This window comes from Crinia signifera, chromosome 2 (assembly GCF_055691185.1).
Source record: "Crinia signifera chromosome 2, ASM5569118v1, whole genome shotgun sequence".
NCBI lineage: Eukaryota > Metazoa > Chordata > Amphibia > Anura > Myobatrachidae > Crinia > Crinia signifera.
Window position 1 is genome coordinate 4,606,322 of NC_139218.1, and position 24,513 is coordinate 4,630,834.

At 54.3% G+C, this 24,513-nt stretch overlaps 1 protein-coding gene across 2 annotated transcripts in view; it reads left to right on the top strand.

The window, feature by feature from the left end:
• MAN1A2 (mannosidase alpha class 1A member 2) overlaps window positions 1–24,513 on the top strand; it is a 96,153-nt gene that overhangs the window by 64,170 nt on the left and 7,470 nt on the right. For both annotated transcript variants that reach the window (XM_083171469.1, XM_083171470.1), the window contains 5 exons: window positions 5,954–6,048; window positions 18,702–18,825; window positions 22,135–22,228; window positions 22,559–22,674; window positions 22,849–23,068. In XM_083171469.1, the coding sequence (XP_083027595.1) occupies window positions 5,954–6,048; window positions 18,702–18,825; window positions 22,135–22,228; window positions 22,559–22,674; window positions 22,849–23,068 (649 nt within the window). The remainder of the gene's footprint in view (window positions 1–5,953; window positions 6,049–18,701; window positions 18,826–22,134; window positions 22,229–22,558; window positions 22,675–22,848; window positions 23,069–24,513) is intronic.

A 24,513-nucleotide genomic window follows, 5' to 3' on the forward strand; every position in this document is an offset into this window, starting at 1 on the left:
TATTACCCCTGGTGATGTTATACAGTGATCAGTGTATGGCCAGTGACTGTGACACAGGAGACACAGGGGTGTATACAGGGAGCAGACTGTATTACACTATACATCAGGTGTAGTACAGGTGTGTGTATTACCCCTGGTGATGTTATACAGTGATCAGTGTATGGCCGGTGACTGTGACACAGGAGACACAGCGGTGTATACAGGGAGCAGACTGTATTACACTATACATCAGGTGTAGTACAGGTGTGTGTATTACCCCTGGTGATGTTACCATACAGTGATCAGTGTATGGCCGGTGACTGTGACACAGGAGACACAGGGGTGTATACAGGGAGCAGACTGTATTACACTATACATCAGGTGTAGTACAGGTGTGTGTATTACCCCTGGTGATGTTACCATACAGTGATCAGTGTATGGTCAGTGACTGTGACACAGGAGACACAGGGGTGTATACAGGGAGCAGACTGTATTACACTATACATCAGGTGTAGTACAGGTGTGTGTATTACCCCTGGTGATGTTATACAGTGATCAGTGTATGGTCAGTGACTGTGACACAGGGGTGTATACAGGGAGCAGACTGTATTACACTATACATCAGGTGTAGTACAGGTGTGTGTATTACCCCTGGTGATGTTACCATACAGTGATCAGTGTATGGCCGGTGACTGTGACACAGGAGACACAGGGGTGTATACAGGGAGCAGACTGTATTACACTATACATCAGGTGTAGTACAGGTGTGTGTATTACCCCTGGTGATGTTATACAGTGATCAGTGTATGGTCAGTGACTGTGACACAGGAGACACAGGGGTGTATACAGGGAGCAGACTGTATTACACTATACATCAGGTGTAGTACAGGTGTGTGTATTACCCCTGGTGATGTTACCATACAGTGATCAGTGTATGGCCGGTGACTGTGACACAGGAGACACAGGGGTGTATACAGGGAGCAGACTGTATTACACTATACATCAGGTGTAGTACAGGTGTGTGTATTACCCCTGGTGATGTTATACAGTGATCAGTGTATGGTCAGTGACTGTGACACAGGAGACACAGGGGTGTATACAGGGAGCAGACTGTATTACACTATACATCAGGTGTAGTACAGGTGTGTGTATTACCCCTGGTGATGTTACCATACAGTGATCAGTGTATGGTCAGTGACTGTGACACAGGAGACACAGGGGTGTATACAGGGAGCAGACTGTATTACACTATACACCAGGTGTAGTACAGGTGTGTGTATTACCCCTGGTGATGTTATACAGTGATCAGTGTATGGCCGGTGACTGTGACACAGGAGACACAGGGGTGTATACAGGGAGCAGACTGTATTACACTATACATCAGGTGTAGTACAGGTGTGTGTATTACCCCTGGTGATGTTACCATACAGTGATCAGTGTATGGCCGGTGACTGAGACACAGGGGTGTATACAGGGAGCAGACTGTATTACACTATACATCAGGTGTAGTACAGGTGTGTGTATTACCCCTGGTGATGGTACCATACAGTGATCAGTGTATGGCCGGTGACTGAGACACAGGGGTGTATACAGGGAGCAGACTGTATTACACTATACATCAGGTGTAGTACAGGTGTGTGTATTACCCCTGGTGATGTTACCATACAGTGATCAGTGTATGGCCGGTGACTGAGACACAGGAGACACAGGGGTGTATACAGGGAGCAGACTGTATTACACTATACATCAGGTGTAGTACAGGTGTGTGTATTACCCCTGGTGATGTTACCATACAGTGATCAGTGTATGGCCGGTGACTGAGACACAGGGGTGTATACAGGGAGCAGACTGTATTACACTATACATCAGGTGTAGTACAGGTGTGTGTATTACCCCTGGTGATGGTACCATACAGTGATCAGTGTATGGCCGGTGACTGTGACACAGGAGACACAGGGGTGTATACAGGGAGCAGACTGTATTACACTATACATCAGGTGTAGTACAGGTGTGTGTATTACCCCTGGTGATGTTACCATACAGTGATCAGTGTATGGCCGGTGACTGTGACACAGGAGACACAGGGGTGTATACAGGGAGCAGACTGTATTACACTATACATCAGGTGTAGTACAGGTGTGTGTATTACCCCTGGTGATGGTACCATACAGTGATCAGTGTATGGCCGGTGACTGTGACACAGGAGACACAGGGGTGTATACAGGGAGCAGACTGTATTACACTATACATCAGGTGTAGTACAGGTGTGTGTATTACCCCTGGTGATGTTACCATACAGTGATCAGTGTATGGCCGGTGACTGTGACACAGGAGACACAGGGGTGTATACAGGGAGCAGACTGTATTACACTATACATCAGGTGTAGTACAGGTGTGTGTATTACCCCTGGTGATGTTATACAGTGATCAGTGTATGGTCAGTGACTGTGACACAGGAGACACAGGGGTGTATACAGGGAGCAGACTGTATTACACTATACATCAGGTGTAGTACAGGTGTGTGTATTACCCCTGGTGATGTTACCATACAGTGATCAGTGTATGGCCGGTGACTGTGACACAGGAGACACAGGGGTGTATACAGGGAGCAGACTGTATTACACTATACATCAGGTGTAGTACAGGTGTGTGTATTACCCCTGGTGATGGTACCATACAGTGATCAGTGTATGGCCAGTGACTGTGACACAGGAGACACAGGGGTGTATACAGGGAGCAGACTGTATTACACTATACATCAGGTGTAGTACAGGTGTGTGTATTACCCCTGGTGATGTTACCATACAGTGATCAGTGTATGGTCAGTGACTGTGACACAGGAGACACAGGGGTGTATACAGGGAGCAGACTGTATTACACTATACATCAGGTGTAGTACAGGTGTGTGTATTACCCCTGGTGATGGTACCATACAGTGATCAGTGTATGGCCCGTAACTGTGACACAGGAGACACAGGGGTGTATACAGGGAGCAGACTGTATTACACTATACATCAGGTGTAGTACAGGTGTGTGTATTACCCCTGGTGATGTTATACAGTGATCAGTGTATGGTCAGTGACTGTGACACAGGAGACACAGGGGTGTATACAGGGAGCAGACTGTATTACACTATACACCAGGTGTGGTACAGATGTGTGTATTACCCCTGGTGATGTTACCATACAGTGATCAGTGTATGGCCGGTGACTGTGACACAGGAGACACAGGGGTGTATACAGGGAGCAGACTGTATTACACTATACATCAGGTGTAGTACAGGTGTGTGTATTACCCCTGGTGATGTTACCGTACAGTGATCAGTGTATGGCCGGTGACTGAGACACAGGGGTGTATACAGGGAGCAGACTGTATTACACTATACATCAGGTGTAGTACAGGTGTGTGTATTACCCCTGGTGATGTTATACAGTGATCAGTGTATGGCCGGTGACTATGACACAGGGGTGTATACAGGGAGCAGACTGTATTACACTATACATCAGGTGTAGTACAGGTGTGTGTATTACCCCTGGTGATGTTACCATACAGTGATCAGTGTATGGCCGGTGACTGTGACACAGGAGACACAGGGGTGTATACAGGGAGCAGACTGTATTACACTATACATCAGGTGTAGTACAGGTGTGTGTAATACCCCTGGTGATGTTACCATACAGTGATCAGTGTATGGCCGGTGACTGTGACACAGGGGTGTATACAGGGAGCAGACTGTATTACACTATACATCAGGTGTAGTACAGGTGTGTGTATTACCCCTGGTGATGTTACCATACAGTGATCAGTGTATGGCCGGTGACTGAGACACAGGGGTGTATACAGGGAGCAGACTGTATTACACTATACATCAGGTGTAGTACAGGTGTGTGTAATACCCCTGGTGATGTTACCATACAGTGATCAGTGTATGGCCGGTGACTGTGACACAGGAGACACAGGGGTGTATACAGGGAGCAGACTGTATTACACTATACATCAGGTGTAGTACAGGTGTGTGTATTACCCCTGGTGATGTTACCATACAGTGATCAGTGTATGGCCGGTGACTGAGACACAGGGGTGTATACAGGGAGCAGACTGTATTACACTATACATCAGGTGTAGTACAGGTGTGTGTATTACCCCTGGTGATGTTACCATACAGTGATCAGTGTATGGCCAGTGACTGTGACACAGGAGACACAGGGGTGGATACAGGGAGCAGACTGTATTACACTATACATCAGGTGTAGTACAGGTGTGTGTATTACCCCTGGTGATGTTATACAGTGATCAGTGTATGGCCAGTGACTGTGACACAGGAGACACAGGGGTGTATACAGGGAGCAGACTGTATTACACTATACATCAGGTGTAGTACAGGTGTGTGTATTACCCCTGGTGATGTTACCATACAGTGATCAGTGTATGGCCGGTGACTGTGACACAGGAGACACAGGGGTGTATACAGGGAGCAGACTGTATTACACTATACACCAGGTGTAGTACAGGTGTGTGTATTACCCCTGGTGATGTTACCATACAGTGATCAGTGTATGGCCAGTGACTGTGACACAGGAGACACAGGGGTGTATACAGGGAGCAGACTGTATTACACTATACATCAGGTGTAGTACAGGTGTGTGTATTACCCCTGGTGATGTTACCATACAGTGATCAGTGTATGGCCGGTGACTGTGACACAGGAGACACAGGGGTGTATACAGGGAGCAGACTGTATTACACTATACATCAGGTGTAGTACAGGTGTGTGTATTACCCCTGGTGATGTTACCATACAGTGATCAGTGTATGGCCGGTGACTGTGACACAGGAGACACAGGGGTGTATACAGGGAGCAGACTGTATTACACTATACATCAGGTGTAGTACAGGTGTGTGTATTACCCCTGGTGATGTTATACAGTGATCAGTGTATGGCCGGTGACTGTGACACAGGAGACACAGGGGTGTATACAGGGAGCAGACTGTATTACACTATACATCAGGTGTAGTACAGGTGTGTGTATTACCCCTGGTGATGTTGTACAGTGATCAGTGTATGGCCGGTGACTGTGACACAGGAGACACAGGGGTGTATACAGGGAGCAGACTGTATTACACTATACATCAGGTGTAGTACAGGTGTGTGTATTACCCCTGGTGATGTTATACAGTGATCAGTGTATGGCCAGTGACTGTGACACAGGAGACACAGGGGTGTATACAGGGAGCAGACTGTATTACACTATACATCAGGTGTAGTACAGGTGTGTGTATTACCCCTGGTGATGTTATACAGTGATCAGTGTATGGCCGGTGACTGTGACACAGGAGACACAGGGGTGTATACAGGGAGCAGACTGTATTACACTATACATCAGGTGTAGTACAGGTGTGTGTATTACCCCTGGTGATGTTACCATACAGTGATCAGTGTATGGCCGGTGACTGTGACACAGGAGACACAGGGGTGTATACAGGGAGCAGACTGTATTACACTATACATCAGGTGTAGTACAGGTGTGTGTATTACCCCTGGTGATGTTATACAGTGATCAGTGTATGGTCAGTGACTGTGACACAGGAGACACAGGGGTGTATACAGGGAGCAGACTGTATTACACTATACATCAGGTGTAGTACAGGTGTGTGTATTACCCCTGGTGATGTTACCATACAGTGATCAGTGTATGGCCGGTGACTGTGACACAGGGGTGTATACAGGGAGCAGACTGTATTACACTATACATCAGGTGTAGTACAGGTGTGTATATTACCCCTGGTGATGTTACCATACAGTGATCAGTGTATGGCCGGTGACTGTGACACAGGGGTGTATACAGGGAGCAGACTGTATTACACTATACATCAGGTGTAGTACAGGTGTGTGTATTACCCCTGGTGATCACAGGTGTAGTACAGGTGTGTGTATTACCCCTGGTGATGTTACCATATATTTCTCCTTTTCCAGGTGTTTAAGAATAAGGCCGTGTTGCTGGCAGAGAAACTGCTCCCTGCATTTAATACCCCAACAGGAATACCGTGGGCCATGGTCAATCTGAAGAGGTAAGAGAATTAGAAGGTTGTGGTCACTTGCGCTAATTAAATGAAAAGAGCAGCTCAATAATGGTAAAAAAGGGAAAGGATTCCTTTTATTTCCTATGGTGAATATTGAAATATGAGCGCTGGTGGGGGGAACTAGTCTACTAGTTTTAAGGATGGAGGGGAATTCTTAAAATCTTCCATCAGTTGAAGACGGGACGCTACGGGACGCGCTGACAAGCTGCAGCGACGGAGCTTACTCAGACGCGGCTCTCACATCCCTGCCGCCGGCTCCTTCCCCGCTACAGCCTGCACGTCAGCGCGAGGATAGAGGTAGGGACAGTTTACAGGTATCCCAAACGAACGGACTCTTCTATCACTCCTGCAAAGGAGCGTAAACATTTTCAATTAACTCCGTTTCTTTACAGGTGCCGCCTCTATTTTTCCTATCTAATTCTTCCTATCAACTCTTTCTTTTCTTTCATTTTTTCTGTTACACGTATCTTTCTCTCCCTTTCCTCCCCCCCACCAGCGCTCATATTTCAATATTCACCTTGAAGAGGTAAGAGCCCTATTGGTGGAGTTTGGTCTGATGATATTTATACATTGCCTCCATTCCCCGCCCTGATGGATATGACCATTGTTATTGGTGCTGAGCAGCGGGTTATTTGGTTTATATCTTCAAACATTCTTTTCTTATAGGGTATAGGGAGGGTGTACTGGGGGCGGGGTGTAATAATGTCACGTAGTGGTGGTATAGGGAGGGTGTACTGGGGGCGGGGTGTAATAATGTCACGTAGTGGTGGTATAGGGAGGGTGTACTGGAGGAGGGGTCTCTACTGTCACCTAGTGGGGGTATAGGGAGGGAGTACTGCAGGTGGGGTCTCATACTGTCACCTAGTGGTGGTATAGGGAGGGTGTACTGGAGGCGGGGTCTCATACTGTCACCTAGTGGTGGTATAGGGAGGGTGTACTGGAGGCAGGGTCTCATACTGTCACCTAGTGGTGGTATAGGGAGGGTGTACTGGAGGCGGGGTGTCATACTGTCACCTAGTGGGGGTATAGGGAGGGTGTACTGGAGGCGGGGTCTCATACTGTCACCTAGTGGTGGTATAGGGAGGGTGTAATGGAGGCGGGGTGTCATACTGTCACCTAGTGGTGGTATAGGGAGGGTGTACTGGAGGCGGGGTGTAATAATGTCACGTAGTGGTGGTATAGGGAGGGTGTACTGGAGGAGGGGTCTCTACTGTCACCTAGTGGGGGTATAGGGAGGGTGTACTGGAGGCAGGGTGTCATACTGTCACCTAGTGGGGGTATAGGGAGGGTGTACTGGAGGCGGGGTGTCATACTGTCACCTAGTGGGGGTATAGGGAGGGTGTACTGGAGGCGGGGTGTCATACCGTCACCTAGTGGGGGTATAGGGAGGGTGTACTGGAGGCGGGGTCTCATACTGTCACCTAGTGGTGGTATAGGGAGGGTGTACTGGAGGCGGGGTGTCATACTGTCACCTAGTGGTGGTATAGGGAGGGTGTACTGGAGGCGGGGTCTCATACTGTCACCTAGTGGGGGTATAGGGAGGGTGTACTGGAGGCGGGGTGTCATACTGTCACCTAGTGGTGGTATAGGGAGGGTGTACTGGAGGCGGGGCGTAATAATGTCACGTAGTGGTGGTATAGGGAGGGTGTACTGGAGGAGGGGTCTCTACTGTCACCTAGTGGGGGTATAGGGAGGGTGTACTGGAGGCAGGGTGTCATACTGTCACCTAGTGGGGGTATAGGGAGGGTGTACTGGAGGCAGGGTGTCATACTGTCACCTAGTGGTGGTATAGAGAGGGTGTACTGGAGGAGGGGTCTCATACTGTCACCTAGTGGGGGTATAGGGAGGGTGTACTGGAGGCGGGGTGTCATAATGTCACCTAGTGGTGGTATAGGGAGGGTGTACTGGAGGCAGGGTGTCATACTGTCACCTAGTGGGGGTATAGGGAGGGTGTACTGGAGGCGGGGTCTCATACTGTCACCTAGTGGTGGTATAGGGAGGGTGTACTGGAGGCAGGGTGTCATGCTGTCACCTAGTGGTGGTATAGGGAGGGTGTACTGGAGGCGGGGTCTCATACTGTCACCTAGTGGTGGTATAGGGAGGGTGTACTGGAGGCGGTGTCTCTACTGTCACCTAGTGGTGGTATAGGGAGGGTGTACTGGAGGCGGGGTGTCATGCTGTCACCTAGTGGTGGTATAGGGAGGGTGTACTGGAGGCGGGGTCTCTACTGTCACCTAGTGGTGGTATAGAAAGGGTGTACTGGAGGCGGGGTGTAATAATGTCACGTAGTGGTGGTATAGGGAGGGTGTACTGGAGGAGGGGTCTCTACTGTCACCTAGTGGGGGTATAGGGAGGGTGTACTGGAGGCAGGGTGTCATACTGTCACCTAGTGGGGGTATAGGGAGGGTGTACTGGAGGCAGGGTGTCATACTGTCACCTAGTGGTGGTATAGAGAGGGTGTACTGGAGGAGGGGTCTCATACTGTCACCTAGTGGAGGTATAGGGAGGTTGTACTGGAGGCGGGGTGTCATAATGTCACCTAGTGGTGGTATAGGGAGGGTGTACTGGAGGCAGGGTGTCATACTGTCACCTAGTGGGGGTATAGGGAGGGTGTACTGGAGGCGGGGTCTCATACTGTCACCTAGTGGTGGTATAGGGAGGGTGTACTGGAGGCAGGGTGTCATGCTGTCACCTAGTGGTGGTATAGGGAGGGTGTACTGGAGGCGGGGTCTCATACTGTCACCTAGTGGTGGTATAGGGAGGGTGTACTGGAGGCGGGGTGTCATGCTGTCACCTAGTGGTGGTATAGGGAGGGTGTACTGGAGGCGGGGTCTCATACTGTCACCTAGTGGTGGTATAGGGAGGGTGTACTGGAGGCAGGGTGTCATGCTGTCACCTAGGGGTGGTATAGGGAGGGTGTACTGGAGGCGGGGTCTCTACTGTCACCTAGTGGTGGTATAGGGAGGGTGTACTGGAGGCAGGGTGTCATACTGTCACCTAGTGGTGGTATAGGGAGGGTGTACTGGAGGAGGGGTCTCTACTGTCACCTAGTGGTGGTATAGGGAGGGTGTACTGGAGGCGGGGTCTCATACTGTCACCTAGTGGTGGTATAGAGAGGGTGTACTGGAGGAGGGGTCTCTACTGTCACCTAGTGGTGGTATAGGGAGGGTTTACTGGAGGCGGGGTGTCATACTGTCACCTAGTGATGGTATAGAGAGGGTGTACTGGAGGAGGGGTCTCTACTGTCACCTAGTGGTGGTATAGGGAGGGTTTACTGGAGGCGGGGTGTCATACTGTCACCTAGTGGTGGTATAGAGAGGGTGTACTGGAGGAGGGGTCTCTACTGTCACCTAGTGGTGGTATAGGAAGGGTGTACTGGAGACGGGGTGTCATACTGTCACCTAGTGGTGGTATAGGGAGAGTGTACTGGAGGCGGGGTCTTATACTGTCACCTAGTGGGGGTATAGGGAGGGTGTACTGGAGGCGGGGTGTCATACTGTCACCTAGTGGTGGTATAGGGAGGGTGTACTGGAGGCGGGGTCTTATACTGTCACCTAGTGGGGGTATAGGGAGGGTGTACTGGAGGCGGGGTGTCATACTGTCACCTAGTGGGGGTATAGGGAGGGTGTACTGGAGGCGGGGTGTCATGCTGTCACCTAGTGGTGGTATAGGGAGGGTGTACTGGAGGCGGGGTCTCATACTGTCACCTAGTGGGGGTATAGGGAGGGTGTACTGGAGGCGGGGTGTCATACTGTCACCTAGTGGGGGTATAGGGAGAGTGTACTGGAGGCGGGGTCTCATACTGTCACCTAGTGGGGGTATAGGGAGGGTGTACTGGAGGCAGGGTGTCATACTGTCACCTAGTGGTGGTATAGGGAGGGTGTACTGGAGGCGGGGTCTCATACTGTCACCTAGTGGGGGTATAGGGAGGGTGTACTGGAGGCGGGGTGTCATACTGTCACCTAGTGGGGGTATAGGGATGGTGTACTGGAGGCAGGGTCTCTAATGTCACCTAGTGGTGGTATAGGGAGGGTGTACTGGAGGCACGGTCTCTACTGTCACCTAGTGGTGGTATAGGGAGGGTGTACTGGAGGCGGGGTCTCATACTGTCACCTAGTGGGGGTATAGGGAGGGTGTACTGGAGGCGGGGTGTCATACTGTCACCTAGTGGTGGTATAGGGAGGGTGTACTAGAGGCGGGGTCTCATACTGTCACCTAGTGGGGGTATAGGGAGGGTGTACTGGAGGCGGGGTGTCATACTGTCCCCTAGTGGTGGTATAGGGAGGGTGTACTGGAGGCGGGGTTGCATACTGTCACCTAGTGGTGGTATAGGGAGGGTGTACTGGAGGCTGGGTGTCATACTGTCACCTAGTGGTGGTATAGGGAGGGTGTACTGGAGGCGGGGTCTCATACTGTCACCTAGTGGGGGTATAGTGAGGGTGTACTGGAGGCGGGGTGTCATACTGTCACCTAGTGGTGGTATAGGGAGGGTGTACTGGAGGCGGGGTCTCATACTGTCACCTAGTGGGGGTATAGGGAGGGTGTACTGGAGGCGGGGTGTCATACTGTCACCTAATGGTGGTATAGGGAGGGTGTACTGGAGGCTGGGTGTCATACTGTCACCTAGTGGTGGTATAGAGAGGGTGTACTGGAGGAGGGGTCTCTACTGTCACCTAGTGGTGGTATAGGGAGGGTGTACTGGAGGCGGGGTGTCATACTGTCACCTAGTGGTGGTATAGAGAGGGTGTACTGGAGGAGGGGTCTCTACTGTCACCTAGTGGTGGTATAGGGAGGGTGTACTGGAGGCGGGGTCTCATACTGTCACCTAGTGGTGGTATAGAGAGGGTGTACTGGAGGAGGGGTCTCTACTGTCACCTAGTGGTGGTATAGAGAGGGTGTACTGGAGGAGGGGTCTCTACTGTCACCTAGTGGTGGTATAGGGAGGCTGTACTGGAGGCAGGGTGTCATAATGTCACCTAGTGGTGGTATAGGAAGGGTGTACTGGAGACGGGGTGTCATACTGTCACCTAGTGGTGGTATAGGGAGGGTGTACTGGAGGCGGGGTGTCATACTGTCACCTAGTGGGGGTATAGGGAGGGTGTACTGGAGGCGGGGTGTCATACTGTCACCTAGTGGGGGTATAGGGAGGGTGTACTGGAGGCGGGGTGTCATAATGTCACCTAGTGGTGGTATAGGGAGGGTGTACTGGAGGCGGGGTGTCATACTGTCACCTAGTGGTGGTATAGGGAGGGTGTACTGGAGGCGGGGTGTCATACTGTCACCTAGTGGGGGTATAGGGAGGGTGTACTGGAGGCGGGGTGTCATACTGTCACCTAGTGGGGGTATAGGGAGGGTGTACTGGAGGCGGGGTGTCATACTGTCACCTAGTGGTGGTATAGGGAGGGTGTACTGGAGGCGGGGTGTTATACTGTCACCTAGTGGGGGTATAGGGAGGGTGTACTGGAGGCGGGGTGTCATACCGTCACCTAGTGGGGGTATAGGGAGGGTGTACTGGAGGCAGGGTGTCATACTGTCACCTAGTGGTGGTATAGGGAGGGTGTACTGGAGGCGGGGTCTTATACTGTCACCTAGTGGTGGTATAGGGAGGGTGTACTGGAGGCAGGGTGTCATACTGTCACCTAGTGGTGGTATAGGGAGGGTGTACTGGAGGCGGGGTCTCATACTGTCACCTAGTGGGGGTATAGGGAGGGTGTACTGGAGGCGGGGTGTCATACTGTCACCTAGTGGTGGTATAGGGAGGGTGTACTGGAGGCGGGGTCTCATACTGTCACCTAGTGGGGGTATAGGGAGGGTGTACTGGAGGCAGGGTGTCATACTGTCACCTAGTGGTGGTATAGGGAGGGTGTACTGGAGGCAGGGTGTCATACTGTCACCTAGTGGTGGTATAGGGAGGGTGTACTGGAGGCGGGGTCTCATACTGTCACCTAGTGGTGGTATAGGGAGGGTGTACTGGAGGCGGGGTGTCATACTGTCACCTAGTGGTGGTATAGGGAGGGTGTACTGGAGGCGGGGTCTTATACTGTCACCTAGTGGTGGTATAGGGAGGGTGTACTGGAGGCATGGTGTCATACTGTCACCTAGTGGTGGTATAGGGAGGGTGTACTGGAGTCGGGGTCTCATACTGTCACCTAGTGGTGGTATAGGGAGGGTGTACTGGAGGCGGGGTGTCATACCGTCACCTAGTGGGGGTATAGGGAGGGTGTACTGGAGGCGGGGTGTCATACTGTCACCTAGTGGGGGTATAGGGAGGGTGTACTGGAGGCAGGGTGTCATACTGTCACCTAGTGGTGGTATAGGGAGGGTGTACTGGAGGCAGGGTGTCATACTGTCACCTAGTGGTGGTATAGGGAGGGTGTACTGGAGGCGGGGTGTCATACTGTCACCTAGTGGGGGTATAGGGAGGGTGTACTGGAGGCGGGGTGTCATACTGTCACCTAGTGGTGGTATAGGGAGGGTGTACTGGAGGCGGGGTCTCTACTGTCACCTAGTGGTGGTATATGGCGGGTGTACTGGAGGCGGGGTGTCATACTGTCACCTAGTGGTGGTATAGGGTGGGTGTACTGGAGGCGGGGTGTCATACTGTCACCTAGTGGTGGTATAGGGAGGGTGTACTGGAGGCGGGGTGTCATACTGTCACCTAGTGGGGGTATAGGGAGGGTGTACTGGAGGCGGGGTGTCATACCGTCACCTAGTGGTGGTATAGGGCGGGTGTACAGGAGGCGGGGTCTCTACTGTCACCTAGTGGGGGTATAGGGAGGGTGTACTGGAGGCGGGGTGTCATACCGTCACCTAGTGGTGGTATAGGGAGGGTGTACAGGAGGCGGGGTCTCATACTGTCACCTAGTGGGGGTATAGGGAGGGTGTACTGGAGGCGGGGTGTCATACCGTCACCTAGTGGTGGTATAGGGCGGGTGTACAGGAGGCGGGGTCTTATACTGTCACCTAGTGGGGGTATAGGGAGGGTGTACTGGAGGCGGGGTCTTATACTGTCACCTAGTGGGGGTATAGGGAGGGTGTACTGGAGGCAGGGTGTCATACTGTCACCTAGTGGTGGTATAGGGAGAGTGTACTGGAGGCGGGGTGTCATACTGTCACCTAGTGGTGGTATAGGGAGGGTGTACAGGAGGCGGGGTCTCTACTGTCACCTAGTGGGGGTATAGGGAGGGTGTACTGGAGGCGGGGTGTCATACCGTCACCTAGTGGTGGTATAGGGAGGGTGTACAGGAGGCGGGGTCTCATACTGTCACCTAGTGGGGGTATAGGGAGGGTGTACTGGAGGCGGGGTGTCATACTGTCACCTAGTGGGGGTATAGGGAGGGTGTACTGGAGGCGGGGTGTCATACTGTCACCTAGTGGGGGTATAGGGAGGGTGTACTGGAGGCGGGGTCTCATACTGTCACCTAGTGGTGGTATAGGGAGGGTGTACTGGAGGCGGGGTCTCTACTGTCACCTAGTGGTGGTATAGGGAGGGTGTACTGGAGGCGGGGTCTCTACTGTCACCTAGTGGTGGTATAGGGAGGGTGTACTGGAGGCGGGGTTTCATACTGTAACCTAGTGGTGGTATAGGGAGAGTGTACTGGAGGCGGGGTGTCATACTGTCACCTAGTGGTGGTATAGGGAGGGTGTACAGGAGGCGGGGTCTCTACTGTCACCTAGTGGTGGTATAGGGAGGGTGTACTGGAGGCGGGGTCTCTACTGTCACCTAGTGGGGGTATAGGGAGGGTGTACTGGAGGCGGGGTGTCATACCGTCACCTAGTGGTGGTATAGGGCGGGTGTACAGGAGGCGGGGTGTCATACTGTCACCTAGTGGTGGTATAGGGAGGGTGTACTGGAGGCGGGGTCTCTACTGTCACCTAGTGGTGGTATAGGGAGGGTGTACTGGAGGCAGGGTCTCTACTGTCACCTAGTGGTGGTATAGGGAGGGTGTACTGGAGGCGGGGTATCATACTGTAACCTAGTGGTGGTATAGGGAGAGTGTACTGGAGGCGGGGTGTCATACCGTCACCTAGTGGTGGTATAGGGCGGGTGTACAGGAGGCGGGGTGTCATACTGTCACCTAGTGGTGGTATAGGGAGGGTGTACTGGAGGCGGGGTCTCTACTGTCACCTAGTGGTGGTATAGGGAGGGTGTACTGGAGGCAGGGTCTCTACTGTCACCTAGTGGTGGTATAGGGAGGGTGTACTGGAGGCAGGGTGTCATACTGTCACCTAGTGGTGGTATAGGGAGGGTGTACAGGAGGCGGGGTGTCATACTGTAACCTAGTGGTGGTATAGGGAGGGTGTACTGGAGGCGGGGTGTCATACTGTAACCTAGTGGTGGTATAGGGAGAGTGTACTGGAGGCGGGGTGTCATACTGTCACCTAGTGGTGGTATAGTGAGGGTGTACTGGAGGCGGGGTCTCTACTGTCACCTAGTGGGGGTATAGGGAGGGTGTACTGGAGGCGGGGTGTCATACCGTCACCTAGTGGTGGTATAGGGAGGGTGTACTGGAGGCGGGGTGTCATACCGTCACCTAGTGGTGGTATAGGGAGGGTGTACAGGAGGCGGGGTCTCATACTGTCACCTAGTGGTGGTATAGGGAGGGTGTACTGGAGGCGGGGTCTCATACTGTCACCTAGTGGGGGTATAGGGAGGGTGTACTGGAGGTGGAGTGTCATACCGTCACCTAGTGGTGGTATAGGGAGGGTGTACTGGAGGCGGGGTCTCATACTGTCACCTAGTGGTGGTATAGGGAGGGTGTACTGGAGGCGGGGTCTCTACTGTCACCTAGTGGTGGTATATGGAGGGTGTACTGGAGGCGGGGTGTCATACTGTAACCTAGTGGTGGTATAGGGAGGGTGTACTGGAGGCAGGGTGTCATAATGTAACCTAGTGGTGGTATAGGGAGAGTGTACTGGAGGCGGGGTGTCATACTGTCACCTAGTGGTGGTATAGTGAGGGTGTACTGGAGGCGGGGTCTCTACTGTCACCTAGTGGGGGTATAGGGAGGGTGTACTGGAGGCGGGGTGTCATACCGTCACCTAGTGGTGGTATAGGGAGGGTGTACTGGAGGCGGGGTGTCATACCGTCACCTAGTGGTGGTATAGGGAGGGTGTACAGGAGGCGGGGTCTCATACTGTCACCTAGTGGTGGTATAGGGGTGTACTGGAGGCGGGGTCTCATACTGTCACCTAGTGGTGGTATAGGGAGGGTGTACTGGAGGCGGGGTGTCATACTGTCACCTAGTGGTGGTATAGGGAGGGTGTACTGGAGGCGGGGTGTCATACCGTCACCTAGTGGTGGTATAGGGAGGGTGTACTGGAGGCGGGGTCTCATACTGTCACCTAGTGGGGGTATAGGGAGGGTGTACTGGAGGCGGGGTGTCATACCGTCACCTAGTGGTGGTATAGGGAGGGTGTACTGGAGGCGGGGTCTCATACTGTCACCTAGTGGGGGTATAGGGAGGGTGTACTGGAGGCAGGGTCTCCCTGCATGTGTAATATGTTTATGTACTGTATGCAGGTGCAAATACTGCAGGTGTGTGTGTGTGTGTGTGTGTGTGTGTGTGTGTGTATATGTAGGTATGTGTATATATATATATATATATATATATATTCTTCGTATGGCTGGCACTCACATAGTAGTAGTAGTAGTAGTACGTTTATTTATAAGGCGCCGCAAAGTGTCCGCAGCGCCGTACATAGCAAAAAAAAAAAAAAAAATTACAAGGTTACGTACAGGGTGTGTTGATAAATACAGTATAAATAGGGGTATAGCTGGTAGAACTAAAATCAGCATCAGTTCAGAAGTAGGTGTCAAAATTGTCGAGGAGACTGAAGATGAAGTAGAGGAAGGGAAGAACAGGACAGGAGCACAGGTGAGGTAATGAGGTAGGGTGAGTACGTGAGGAAGGAGGGCCCTGCTCATAAGAGTTAACATACTAAAAATAGGTGGGTGTACGAATGAAATACAGTAGGATAAGTAGGAACGGAGGGGAACGGAGGCAGGATAGGAGGATCAAAAGAGGTTAGGAGGAGGGATAGGCTAGTCGAAAAAAGTGGGATTTGAGGGAGCGCTTGAAGGAGGTAAGGGAATCAGAAAGCCTGATGGGTGGCGGGAGGTTGTTCCAGTGCAGGGGGGCAGCGCGAGAGAAGTCTTGGACACGGGAGTGGGAGGAGGTGATTAGGTGAGAGGTCAGTCGACGGTCAGCGATGGAGCGAAGAGGACGGGAGGGAGTGTGGATAGAGATCAGTGAAGAGAGGTAGGGAGCTGTGGAGGAGGAGAGAGCCTTGTAGGTGGTGGTGAGGAGTTTAAAGAGAACTCGGAAAGGAATGGGGAGCCAGTGAAGAGATAGACAGAGGGGGGAGGCGGAGGTAGAGCGGTGGGAGAGGAAGATGAGCCTAGCAGCAGCGTTAAGAATGGATTGGAGAGGTGCGAGGCGGGTGAGAGGTAGCCCAGAGAGAAGGATGTTGCAGAAGTCAAGGCGGGAGATGACAAGAGAGTGAATGAGAATTTTGGTCGCGTCAGTGGAGAGGAATGGTCTGATGCGTGAGATGTTGCGTAGGTGAAAGCGGCAAGACTGTGAGAGAGCACGAATGTGGGGGGTGAAAGAGAGGGAGGAGTCAATGATGACACCGAGGCAGCGCGTTTGGTCGGTGGACGTGATCTCGGTTTCACCAATGCTGATGGAGATAGTGGGAGAAGAGGGGATGTTTGGGGGATGGAAGATTAGAAGTTCAGTTTTAGCCATGTTTAGTTTCAGGAAGCGTTGGGTCATCCAGGCTGAGATGGCCGTGAGGCATTCGGAGACCTTGGACAGGAGTGATGGGGATAAGTCGGGGGAGGAGAGATAGATTAGGGTATCATCAGCATAAAGGTGGTAATGAAAACCATAGGAGCTGATGAGGGTGCCCAGAGAGGTGGTGTAGAGGGAGAAGAGGAGAGGACCAAGGTCTGACCCTTGGGGAACACCGACTGGCTGCGGGGTAGTAGGAGAGGAGGAGCTCGGAGTGGAGACGGAGAAGGAGCGATAGGAGAGGTATGAGGTGAACCAGGAGAAGACCGTGCCAGTGATGCCAAAGGAGCGGAGGGTGTTGAGCAGGAGAGGGTGGTCAACAGTGTCAAAGGCTGCCGACAGATCAAGCTGGATGAGGATAGAGAAGAGGCCTTTGGATTTAGCCGATAGTAGATCGTTAGTGACTTTGGTCAGGGCAGTTTCAGTGGAATGTAAAGGGCGGAACCCGGATTGGAGGGGGTCGAGAATGGAGTTAGCAGTAAGGTGGCTTAGGAGACGATTATAGGTCAGACGTTCTAGGAGTTTGGAGGCAAAAGGGAGGAGGGAGATGGGCCTGTAGTTGGATGGAGAGTTGGGGTCCAGATTTGTTTTTTTGAGAATTGGGGAGACAAGAGCGTGTTTGAAGGAGGAAGGGAAGATCCCAGAGGATAGGGAAAGATTAAAGAGGTGAGCCAGGTGAGAGCAGACTGACGGACTGAGACGACGGATAATATTGGACATATCGCTGTGATCAAAATAGCTGGGGTGCCATTCCATAGAGGGCCAAATGGTAGGTCCAATAGTCATGTAGAAATTGTGTTGGAGACACTCACCAGTCTTATAGCAGAGTCACATATAGATTTAATCAGGCAGCATGGCAATCACAGAGGGTTGACGTTTCGGTCCACCTCTAGGACCTTTGTTTATAGGTAAATGGACTGCGTGGAGCGCAGTGAAGCGCATGCCGCCGGATGTTATGAGGCAGCGTGCGTCTAGGAATGTATTGCTCTATTGAGGGATACAGTTCCACAGAGCGGAAGCGTGTACTAGCGTTACCTAACCAGGAAGTGTCTGGCTGGTGCGTGTCACGCTTCTGAGGATTATAACTAGAGCGGACAAGGACTATATATATATATATATAGTCAGCTCACGGCCCGGCACTCTCCGATAGGGATAATGAGCTGCGTGCCCCTGCACAATGTAATAGCGTCACAGGATTTCCAAGATCCGGTGGGCAGAAAATCAGCACGGCACTGCAGCAGCTTTTCAAATGCTTTTATTTCCCTCTACGTTTCGAAGCTGTACGCTCCGTCTTCAGGAGGATATGTGTAACGCTAAATATAAATATATATATATATATATATATATATATATATGAGTAGATGGATGACCCGGCACTGTGTAAGATGGGGGATACTTGATCCGGTGCCCCCACTTCCAAGCAAGGATAGGTAGATAGCGGCAATAGAGTGGCACTCTGGATACTTTCTCTCAAATAAACGGCAGACACTGTAGTCAGTTTCAACGTTTCATTTCTTTATAGAAATTTCGTCAGGATCCTGACGAAATTTCTATAAAGAAATGAAACGTTGAAACTGACTACAGTGTCTGCCGTTTATTTGAAAGAAAGTATCCAGAGTGCCACTCTATTGCCGCTATCTATATATATATATATATATTACACAGGGATAAATACTGTATATAGGGGTATATACAGGTATTGTTACAGCATGACTTTCCCCTGATACCAGCACCTCCTCCTCTGTGTGGTCTGCGTCACTGATCGCTGTAGTGATTCCTATGATGGTATGTGTATATTGCAATGCACCTGATTTCTGTGACATGCTCTCTCTGGTCTCCCTCTAGTGGTGTTGGAAGGAACTGGGGGTGGGCATCTGCAGGTAGTAGTATACTGGCTGAATTCGGTACCCTCCACCTGGAGTTTGTGCACTTGACCTACCTGACTGGGAATCCTGTATATTACAATAAGGTGAGTTCCATACTAATCGGCATGTACTCTACTTATACCAGCTGCTCTCATGTGGCAGTGTGTAACCTCCCCCATCTTTCCTAATTCTATTGTAGCCTCCTGTCCTTCCTTCCAGACTCCATTCCCGGCCTTCCCTCCTGACTCCATTCCCGGCCTTCCCTCCTGACTCCATTCCCGGCCTTCCCTCCTGACTTTAATCCAGGCCTTCCCTCCTGACTCCATTCCCGGCCTTCCCTCCTGACTTCAATCCAGGCCTTCCCTCCTGACTCCATTCCCGGCCTCCCTCCTGACTTTATTCCAGGCCTTCCCTCCTGACTTCAATCCAGGCCTTCCCTCCTGACTCCATTCCCGGCCTCCCTCCTGACTCCATTCCCGGCCTCCCTCCTGACTCCATTCCCGGCCTTCCCTCCTGACTTTAATCCAGGCCTTCCCTCCTGACTCCATTCCCGGCCTTCCCTCCTGACTTCAATCCAGGCCTTCCCTCCTGACTCCATTCCCGGCCTCCCTCCTGACTTCATTCCAGGCCTTCCCTCCTGACTTCAATCCAGGCCTTCCCTCCTGACTCCATTCCCGGCCTCCCTCCTGACTCCATTCCCGGCCTCCCTCCTGACTCCATTCCAAGCCTTCCCTCCTGACTTCAATCCAGGCCTTCCCTCTTGACTTCATTCCCGGCCTTCCCTCCTGACTCCATTCCAGGCCTTCCCTCCTGACTTCAATCCCGGCCTCCCTCCTGACTCCATTCCCGGCCTCCCTCCTGACTCCATTCCCGGCCTCCCGTCCTTCCCTCCTGACTCCATTCCCGGCCTCCCAGCCTTCCCTACTGACTCCATTCCCGGCCTCCCGGCCTCCCAGCCTTCCCTCCTGACTCCATTCCCGGCCTTCCCTCCTGACTCCATTCCCGGCCTTCCCTCCTGACTCCATTCCCGGCCTCCCTCCTGACTCCATTCCCGGCCTCCCTCCTGACTCCATTCCCGGCCTCCCTCCTGACTCCATTCCCGGCCTCCCGTCCTTCCCTCCTGACTCCATTCCCGGCCTCCCGTCCTTCCCTCCTGACTCCATTCCCGGCCTCCCATCCTTCCCTCCTGACTCCATTCCCGGCCTTCCCTCCTGACTCCATTCCCGGCCTCTCGTCCTTCCCTCCTGACTCCATTCCCGGCCTCCGGTGCTTCCCCCCTGACTCCATTCCTAGCCCTCCGTGCTTCCCTCCCAGTACAGTCCCGGCCTCCCGTGCTTCCCTCCCAGTACAGTCCCGGCCTCCCGTGCTTCCCTCCCAGTACAGTCCCGACCTCCCGTGCTTCCCTCCCAGTATAGTCCCGGCCTCCCGTGCTTCCCTCCCAGTACAGTCCCGGCCTCCCGTGCTTCCCTCCCAGTACAGTCCCGGCCTGGCATGCTTCCCTCCCAGTATAGTCCCGGCCTCCCGTGCTTCCCTCCCAGTACAGTCCCGGCCTCCCGTGCTTCCCTCCCAGTACAGTCCCGGCCTCCCGTGCTTCCCTCCCAGTACAGTCCCGACCTCCCATGCTTCCCTCCCAGTATAGTCCCGGCCTCCCGTGCTTCCCTCCCAGTACAGTCCCGGCCTCCCGTGCTTCCCTCCCAGTACAGTCCCGGCCTCCCGTGCTTCCCTCCCAGTACAGTCCTGGCCTGGCATGCTTCCCTCCCAGTATAGTCCCGGCCTCCCGTGCTTCCCTCCCAGTACAGTCCCGGCCTCCCGTGCTTCCCTCCCAGTATAGTCCCGGCCTCCCGTGCTTCCCTCCCAGTACAGTCCCGGCCTCCCGTGCTTCCCTCCCAGTACAGTCCCGGCCTCCCGTGCTTCCCTCCCAGTACAGTCCCGGCCTCCCGTGCTTCCCTCCCAGTACAGTCCCGGCCTCCCGTGCTTCCCTCCCAGTACAGTCCCGGCCTCCCGTGCTTCCCTCCCAGTACAGTCCTGGCCTCCAGTGCTTCCCTCCCAGTAGAGTCCCGGCCTCCCGTGCTTCCCTCCCAGTAGAGTCCCGGCCTCCCCTGCTTCCCTCCCAGTACAGTCCCGGCCTCCCGTGCTTCCCTCCCAGTCGAGTCCCGGCCTCCCGTGCTTCCCTCCCAGTCGAGTCCCGGCCTCCCGTGCTTCCCTCCCAGTCGAGTCCCGGCCTCCCTTGCTTCCCTCCCAGTATAGTCCCGGCCTCCCTTGCTTCCCTCCCAGTGCAGTCCTGGCCTCCCTTTCTTCCCTCCCTGTGCAGTCCCGGCCTGCCGTGCTTCCCTCCCAGTACAGGCCCGGCCTGCCGTGCTTCCCTCCCAGTACAGGCCCGGCCTGCCGTGCTTCCCTCCCAGTACAGTCCCGGCCTCCCGTGCTTCCCTCCCAGTACAGTCCTGGCCTCCCGTGCTTCCCTCCCAGTACAGTCCCGGCCTCCCGTGCTTTCCTCCCAGTACAGTCCCGGCCTGCCGTGCTTTCCTCCCAGTACAGTCCCGGCCTGCCGTGCTTTCCTCCCAGTACAGTCCCGGCCTGCCGTGCTTTCCTCCCAGTACAGTCCCGGCCTGCAGTGCTTTCCTCCCAGTACAGTCCCGGCCTGCCGTGCTTCCCTCCCAGTACAGTCCCGGCCTGCCGTGCTTCCCTCCCAGTACAGTCCCGGCCTGCCGTGCTTCCCTCCCAGTACAGTCCCGGCCTGCCGTGCTTCCCTCCCAGTACAGTCCCGGCCTGCCGTGCTTCCCTCCCAGTACAGTCCCGGCCTCCCGTGCTTCCCTCCCAGTACAGTCTCGGCCTGCCGTGCTTCCCTCTCAGTACAGTCCCGGCCTGCCGTGCTTCCCTCCCAGTACAGTCCCGGCCTCCCGTGCTTCCCTCCCAGTACAGTCCCGGCCTCCCGTGCTTCCCTCCCAGTACAGTCCCGGCCTCCCGTGCTTCCCTCCCAGTACAGTCCCGGCCTCCCGTGCTTCCCTCCCAGTACAGTCCCGGCCTCCCGTGCTTCCCTCCCAGTACAGTCCCGGCCTCCCGTGCTTCCCTCCCAGTACAGTCCCGGCCTCCCGTGCTTCCCTCCCAGTACAGTCCCGGCCTCCCGTGCTTCCCTCCCAGTACAGTCCCGGCCTCCCGTGCTTCCCTCCCAGTACAGTCCCGGCCTGCCGTGCTTCCCTCCCAGTACAGTCCCGGCCTGCCGTGCTTCCCTCCCAGTACAGTCCCGGCCTGCCGTGCTTCCCTCCCAGTACAGTCCCGGACTCCTTTTTCTCCTGTGTAACTCATCTTCCCTGTCCCTACTGTTTATCTCCTTCCTTTCTTAATCCAGTAAAATGGAATTTGTGATTGTACATGGAACACGGCCCCTGTATATAGATGTGCTGTCTGTTTTGTAGGTAATGCATATCCGCAAACTTCTGCAGAAAATGGATCGTCCCAATGGGCTCTACCCAAACTACCTGAACCCGAGAACCGGCCGCTGGGGGCAGCGTAAGTACCAATGGCAGCCGCGCCTAGCAGGATACACACTAGGTTATAGGGAGACTGCTGAGGCCTTAGTGTAGGGCAGGTGGGTACACAGCTGTAGGTATAGGAGGACGCGGCATCACCGGCCACCTCCCATGAGCCCCGGTAGTCCTTGGCTCTCTCCATTGTGTTCCCTAGGTCAGACATGAGGCCGGGCTCAGTTATACACAGGCATTGTCTGGTTGTGGCCCTCTCATACCGTGCTGAGAGTGTACAGGTCCCGGAGCTCCGGCGGCTGGCGCGGGCTGCCTGTGTGAGTCCAGGTGTCTCTCTAACGTCTCCTGGTCCCTGCAGATCACACCTCGGTGGGCGGATTAGGAGACAGCTTCTACGAGTATCTCCTGAAGGCCTGGCTGGTGTCTGACCGGACAGACATTGACGCTAGGAAGATGTATGACAACGCCATTGAAGTGAGTGCAGATATGATAATACTGTATGGTACCCTGTGTCTGCATTGTATATAAGGATCACATTTCATGTATGCTGGCAATCCTGTATATTGCAGTTTCCTGGCTGTGCAGCAGCACCACCTACTGGAAGCTATGGAATTGGCATGTGATTACATCTTGCTTTCCCTGTTACAGGCCATCGAGAAGCACCTGATCCGTAAGTCCAATGGAGGGCTGACCTTCATCGGCGAGTGGAAGAATGGCCACCTGGAGAGAAAGATGGGCCACCTGACCTGTTTTGCGGGTGGCATGTTAGCGCTGGGTGCAGACGGGTCTCCAGGGGACAAGGCCGGGCACTACCTTCAGTTGGGCGCAGAGATTGCCCACACATGCCATGAGTCCTACGACCGGACAGGTGAGGGCGGGGGGAGTGTGTCAGGTGAGGGCGGGGGGAGTGTGTGTCAGGTGAGGGCGGGGGGAGTGTGTCAGGTGAGGGCGGGGAGAGTGTGTCAGGTGAGGGCGGGGAGAGTGTGTCAGGTGAGGGCGGGGAGAGTGTGTCAGGTGAGGGCGGGGGGAGTGTGTCAGGTGAGGGCGGGGGGAGTGTGTCAGGTGAGGGCGGGGGGAGTGTGTCAGGTGAGGGCGGGGAGAGTGTGTCAGGTGAGGGCGGGGAGAGTGTGTCAGGTGAGGGCGGGGGGAGTGTGTCGGGTGAGGGCGGGGAGAGTGTGCCAGGTGAGGGCGGGGGGGAGTGTCAGGTGAGGGCGGGGGGGAGTGTCAGGTGAGGGCGGGGGGGAGTGTCAGGTGAGGGCGGGGGGGAGTGTCAGGTGAGGGCGGGGGGAGTGTGTCAGGTGAGGGCGGGGGGGAGTGTCAGGTGAGGGAGGGGGGGGGAGTGTCAGGTGAGGGAGGGGGGGGGGAGTGTCAGGTGAGGGAGGGGGGGGGAGTGTCAGGTGAGGGAGGGGGGGGGGGGTGTCAGGTGAGGGAGGGGGGGGAGTGTGTCGGGTGAGGGCGGGGGGAGTGTGTCGGGTGAGGGCGGGGGGAGTGTGTCGGGTGAGGGCGGGGGGGTGTGTCGGGTGAGGGCGGGGGAGTGTGTCAGGTGAGGGGGGGAGTGTGTCAGGTGAGGGAGGGGGGTGTCAGGTGAGGGAGGGGGGTGTCAGGTGAGGGCGGGGGGAGTGTGTCAGGTGAGGGCGGGGGGAGTGTGTCAGGTGAGGGCGGGGGGAGTGTGTCAGGTGAGGGCGGGGGGAGTGTGTCAGGTGAGGGCGGGGGGGTGTGGCAGGTGAGCCATACATACTCTGGCCCCGTATTCTGCCCCTCACACCCTGCGTGTCATTACATAGTCCGGCCCCTGCGTTCTGCCTCTCACACCCTGCGTGTCTTTACATAGTCCGGCCCCTGTGTTCTGCCCCTCACACCCTGTGTGTCATTACATAGTCCGGCCCCCACGTTCTGCCTCTCACACTGTGCTTGTCATTACATAGTCCGGCCCCCACGTTCTGCCTCTCACACTCTACGTGTCATTACATAGTCCGGCCCCTGCGTTCTGCCTCTCACACCCTGCGTGTCATTACATAGTCCGGCCCCTGCATTCTGCCTCTCACACTGTGCTTGTCATTACATAGTCCGGCCCCCGCGTTCTGCCTCTCACACCCTGTGTGTCATTACATAGTCCGGCCCCTGTGTTCTGCCTCTCACACCCTGCGAGTCATTACATAGTCCGGCCCCTGCGTTCTGCCTCTCACACCCTGTGTGTCATTACATAGTCCGGCCCCTGTGTTCTGCCTCTCACACCCTGCGTGTCATTACATAGTCCGGCCCCTGTGTTCTGCCTCTCACACTGTGCTTGTCATTACATAGTCTGGCCCCCGC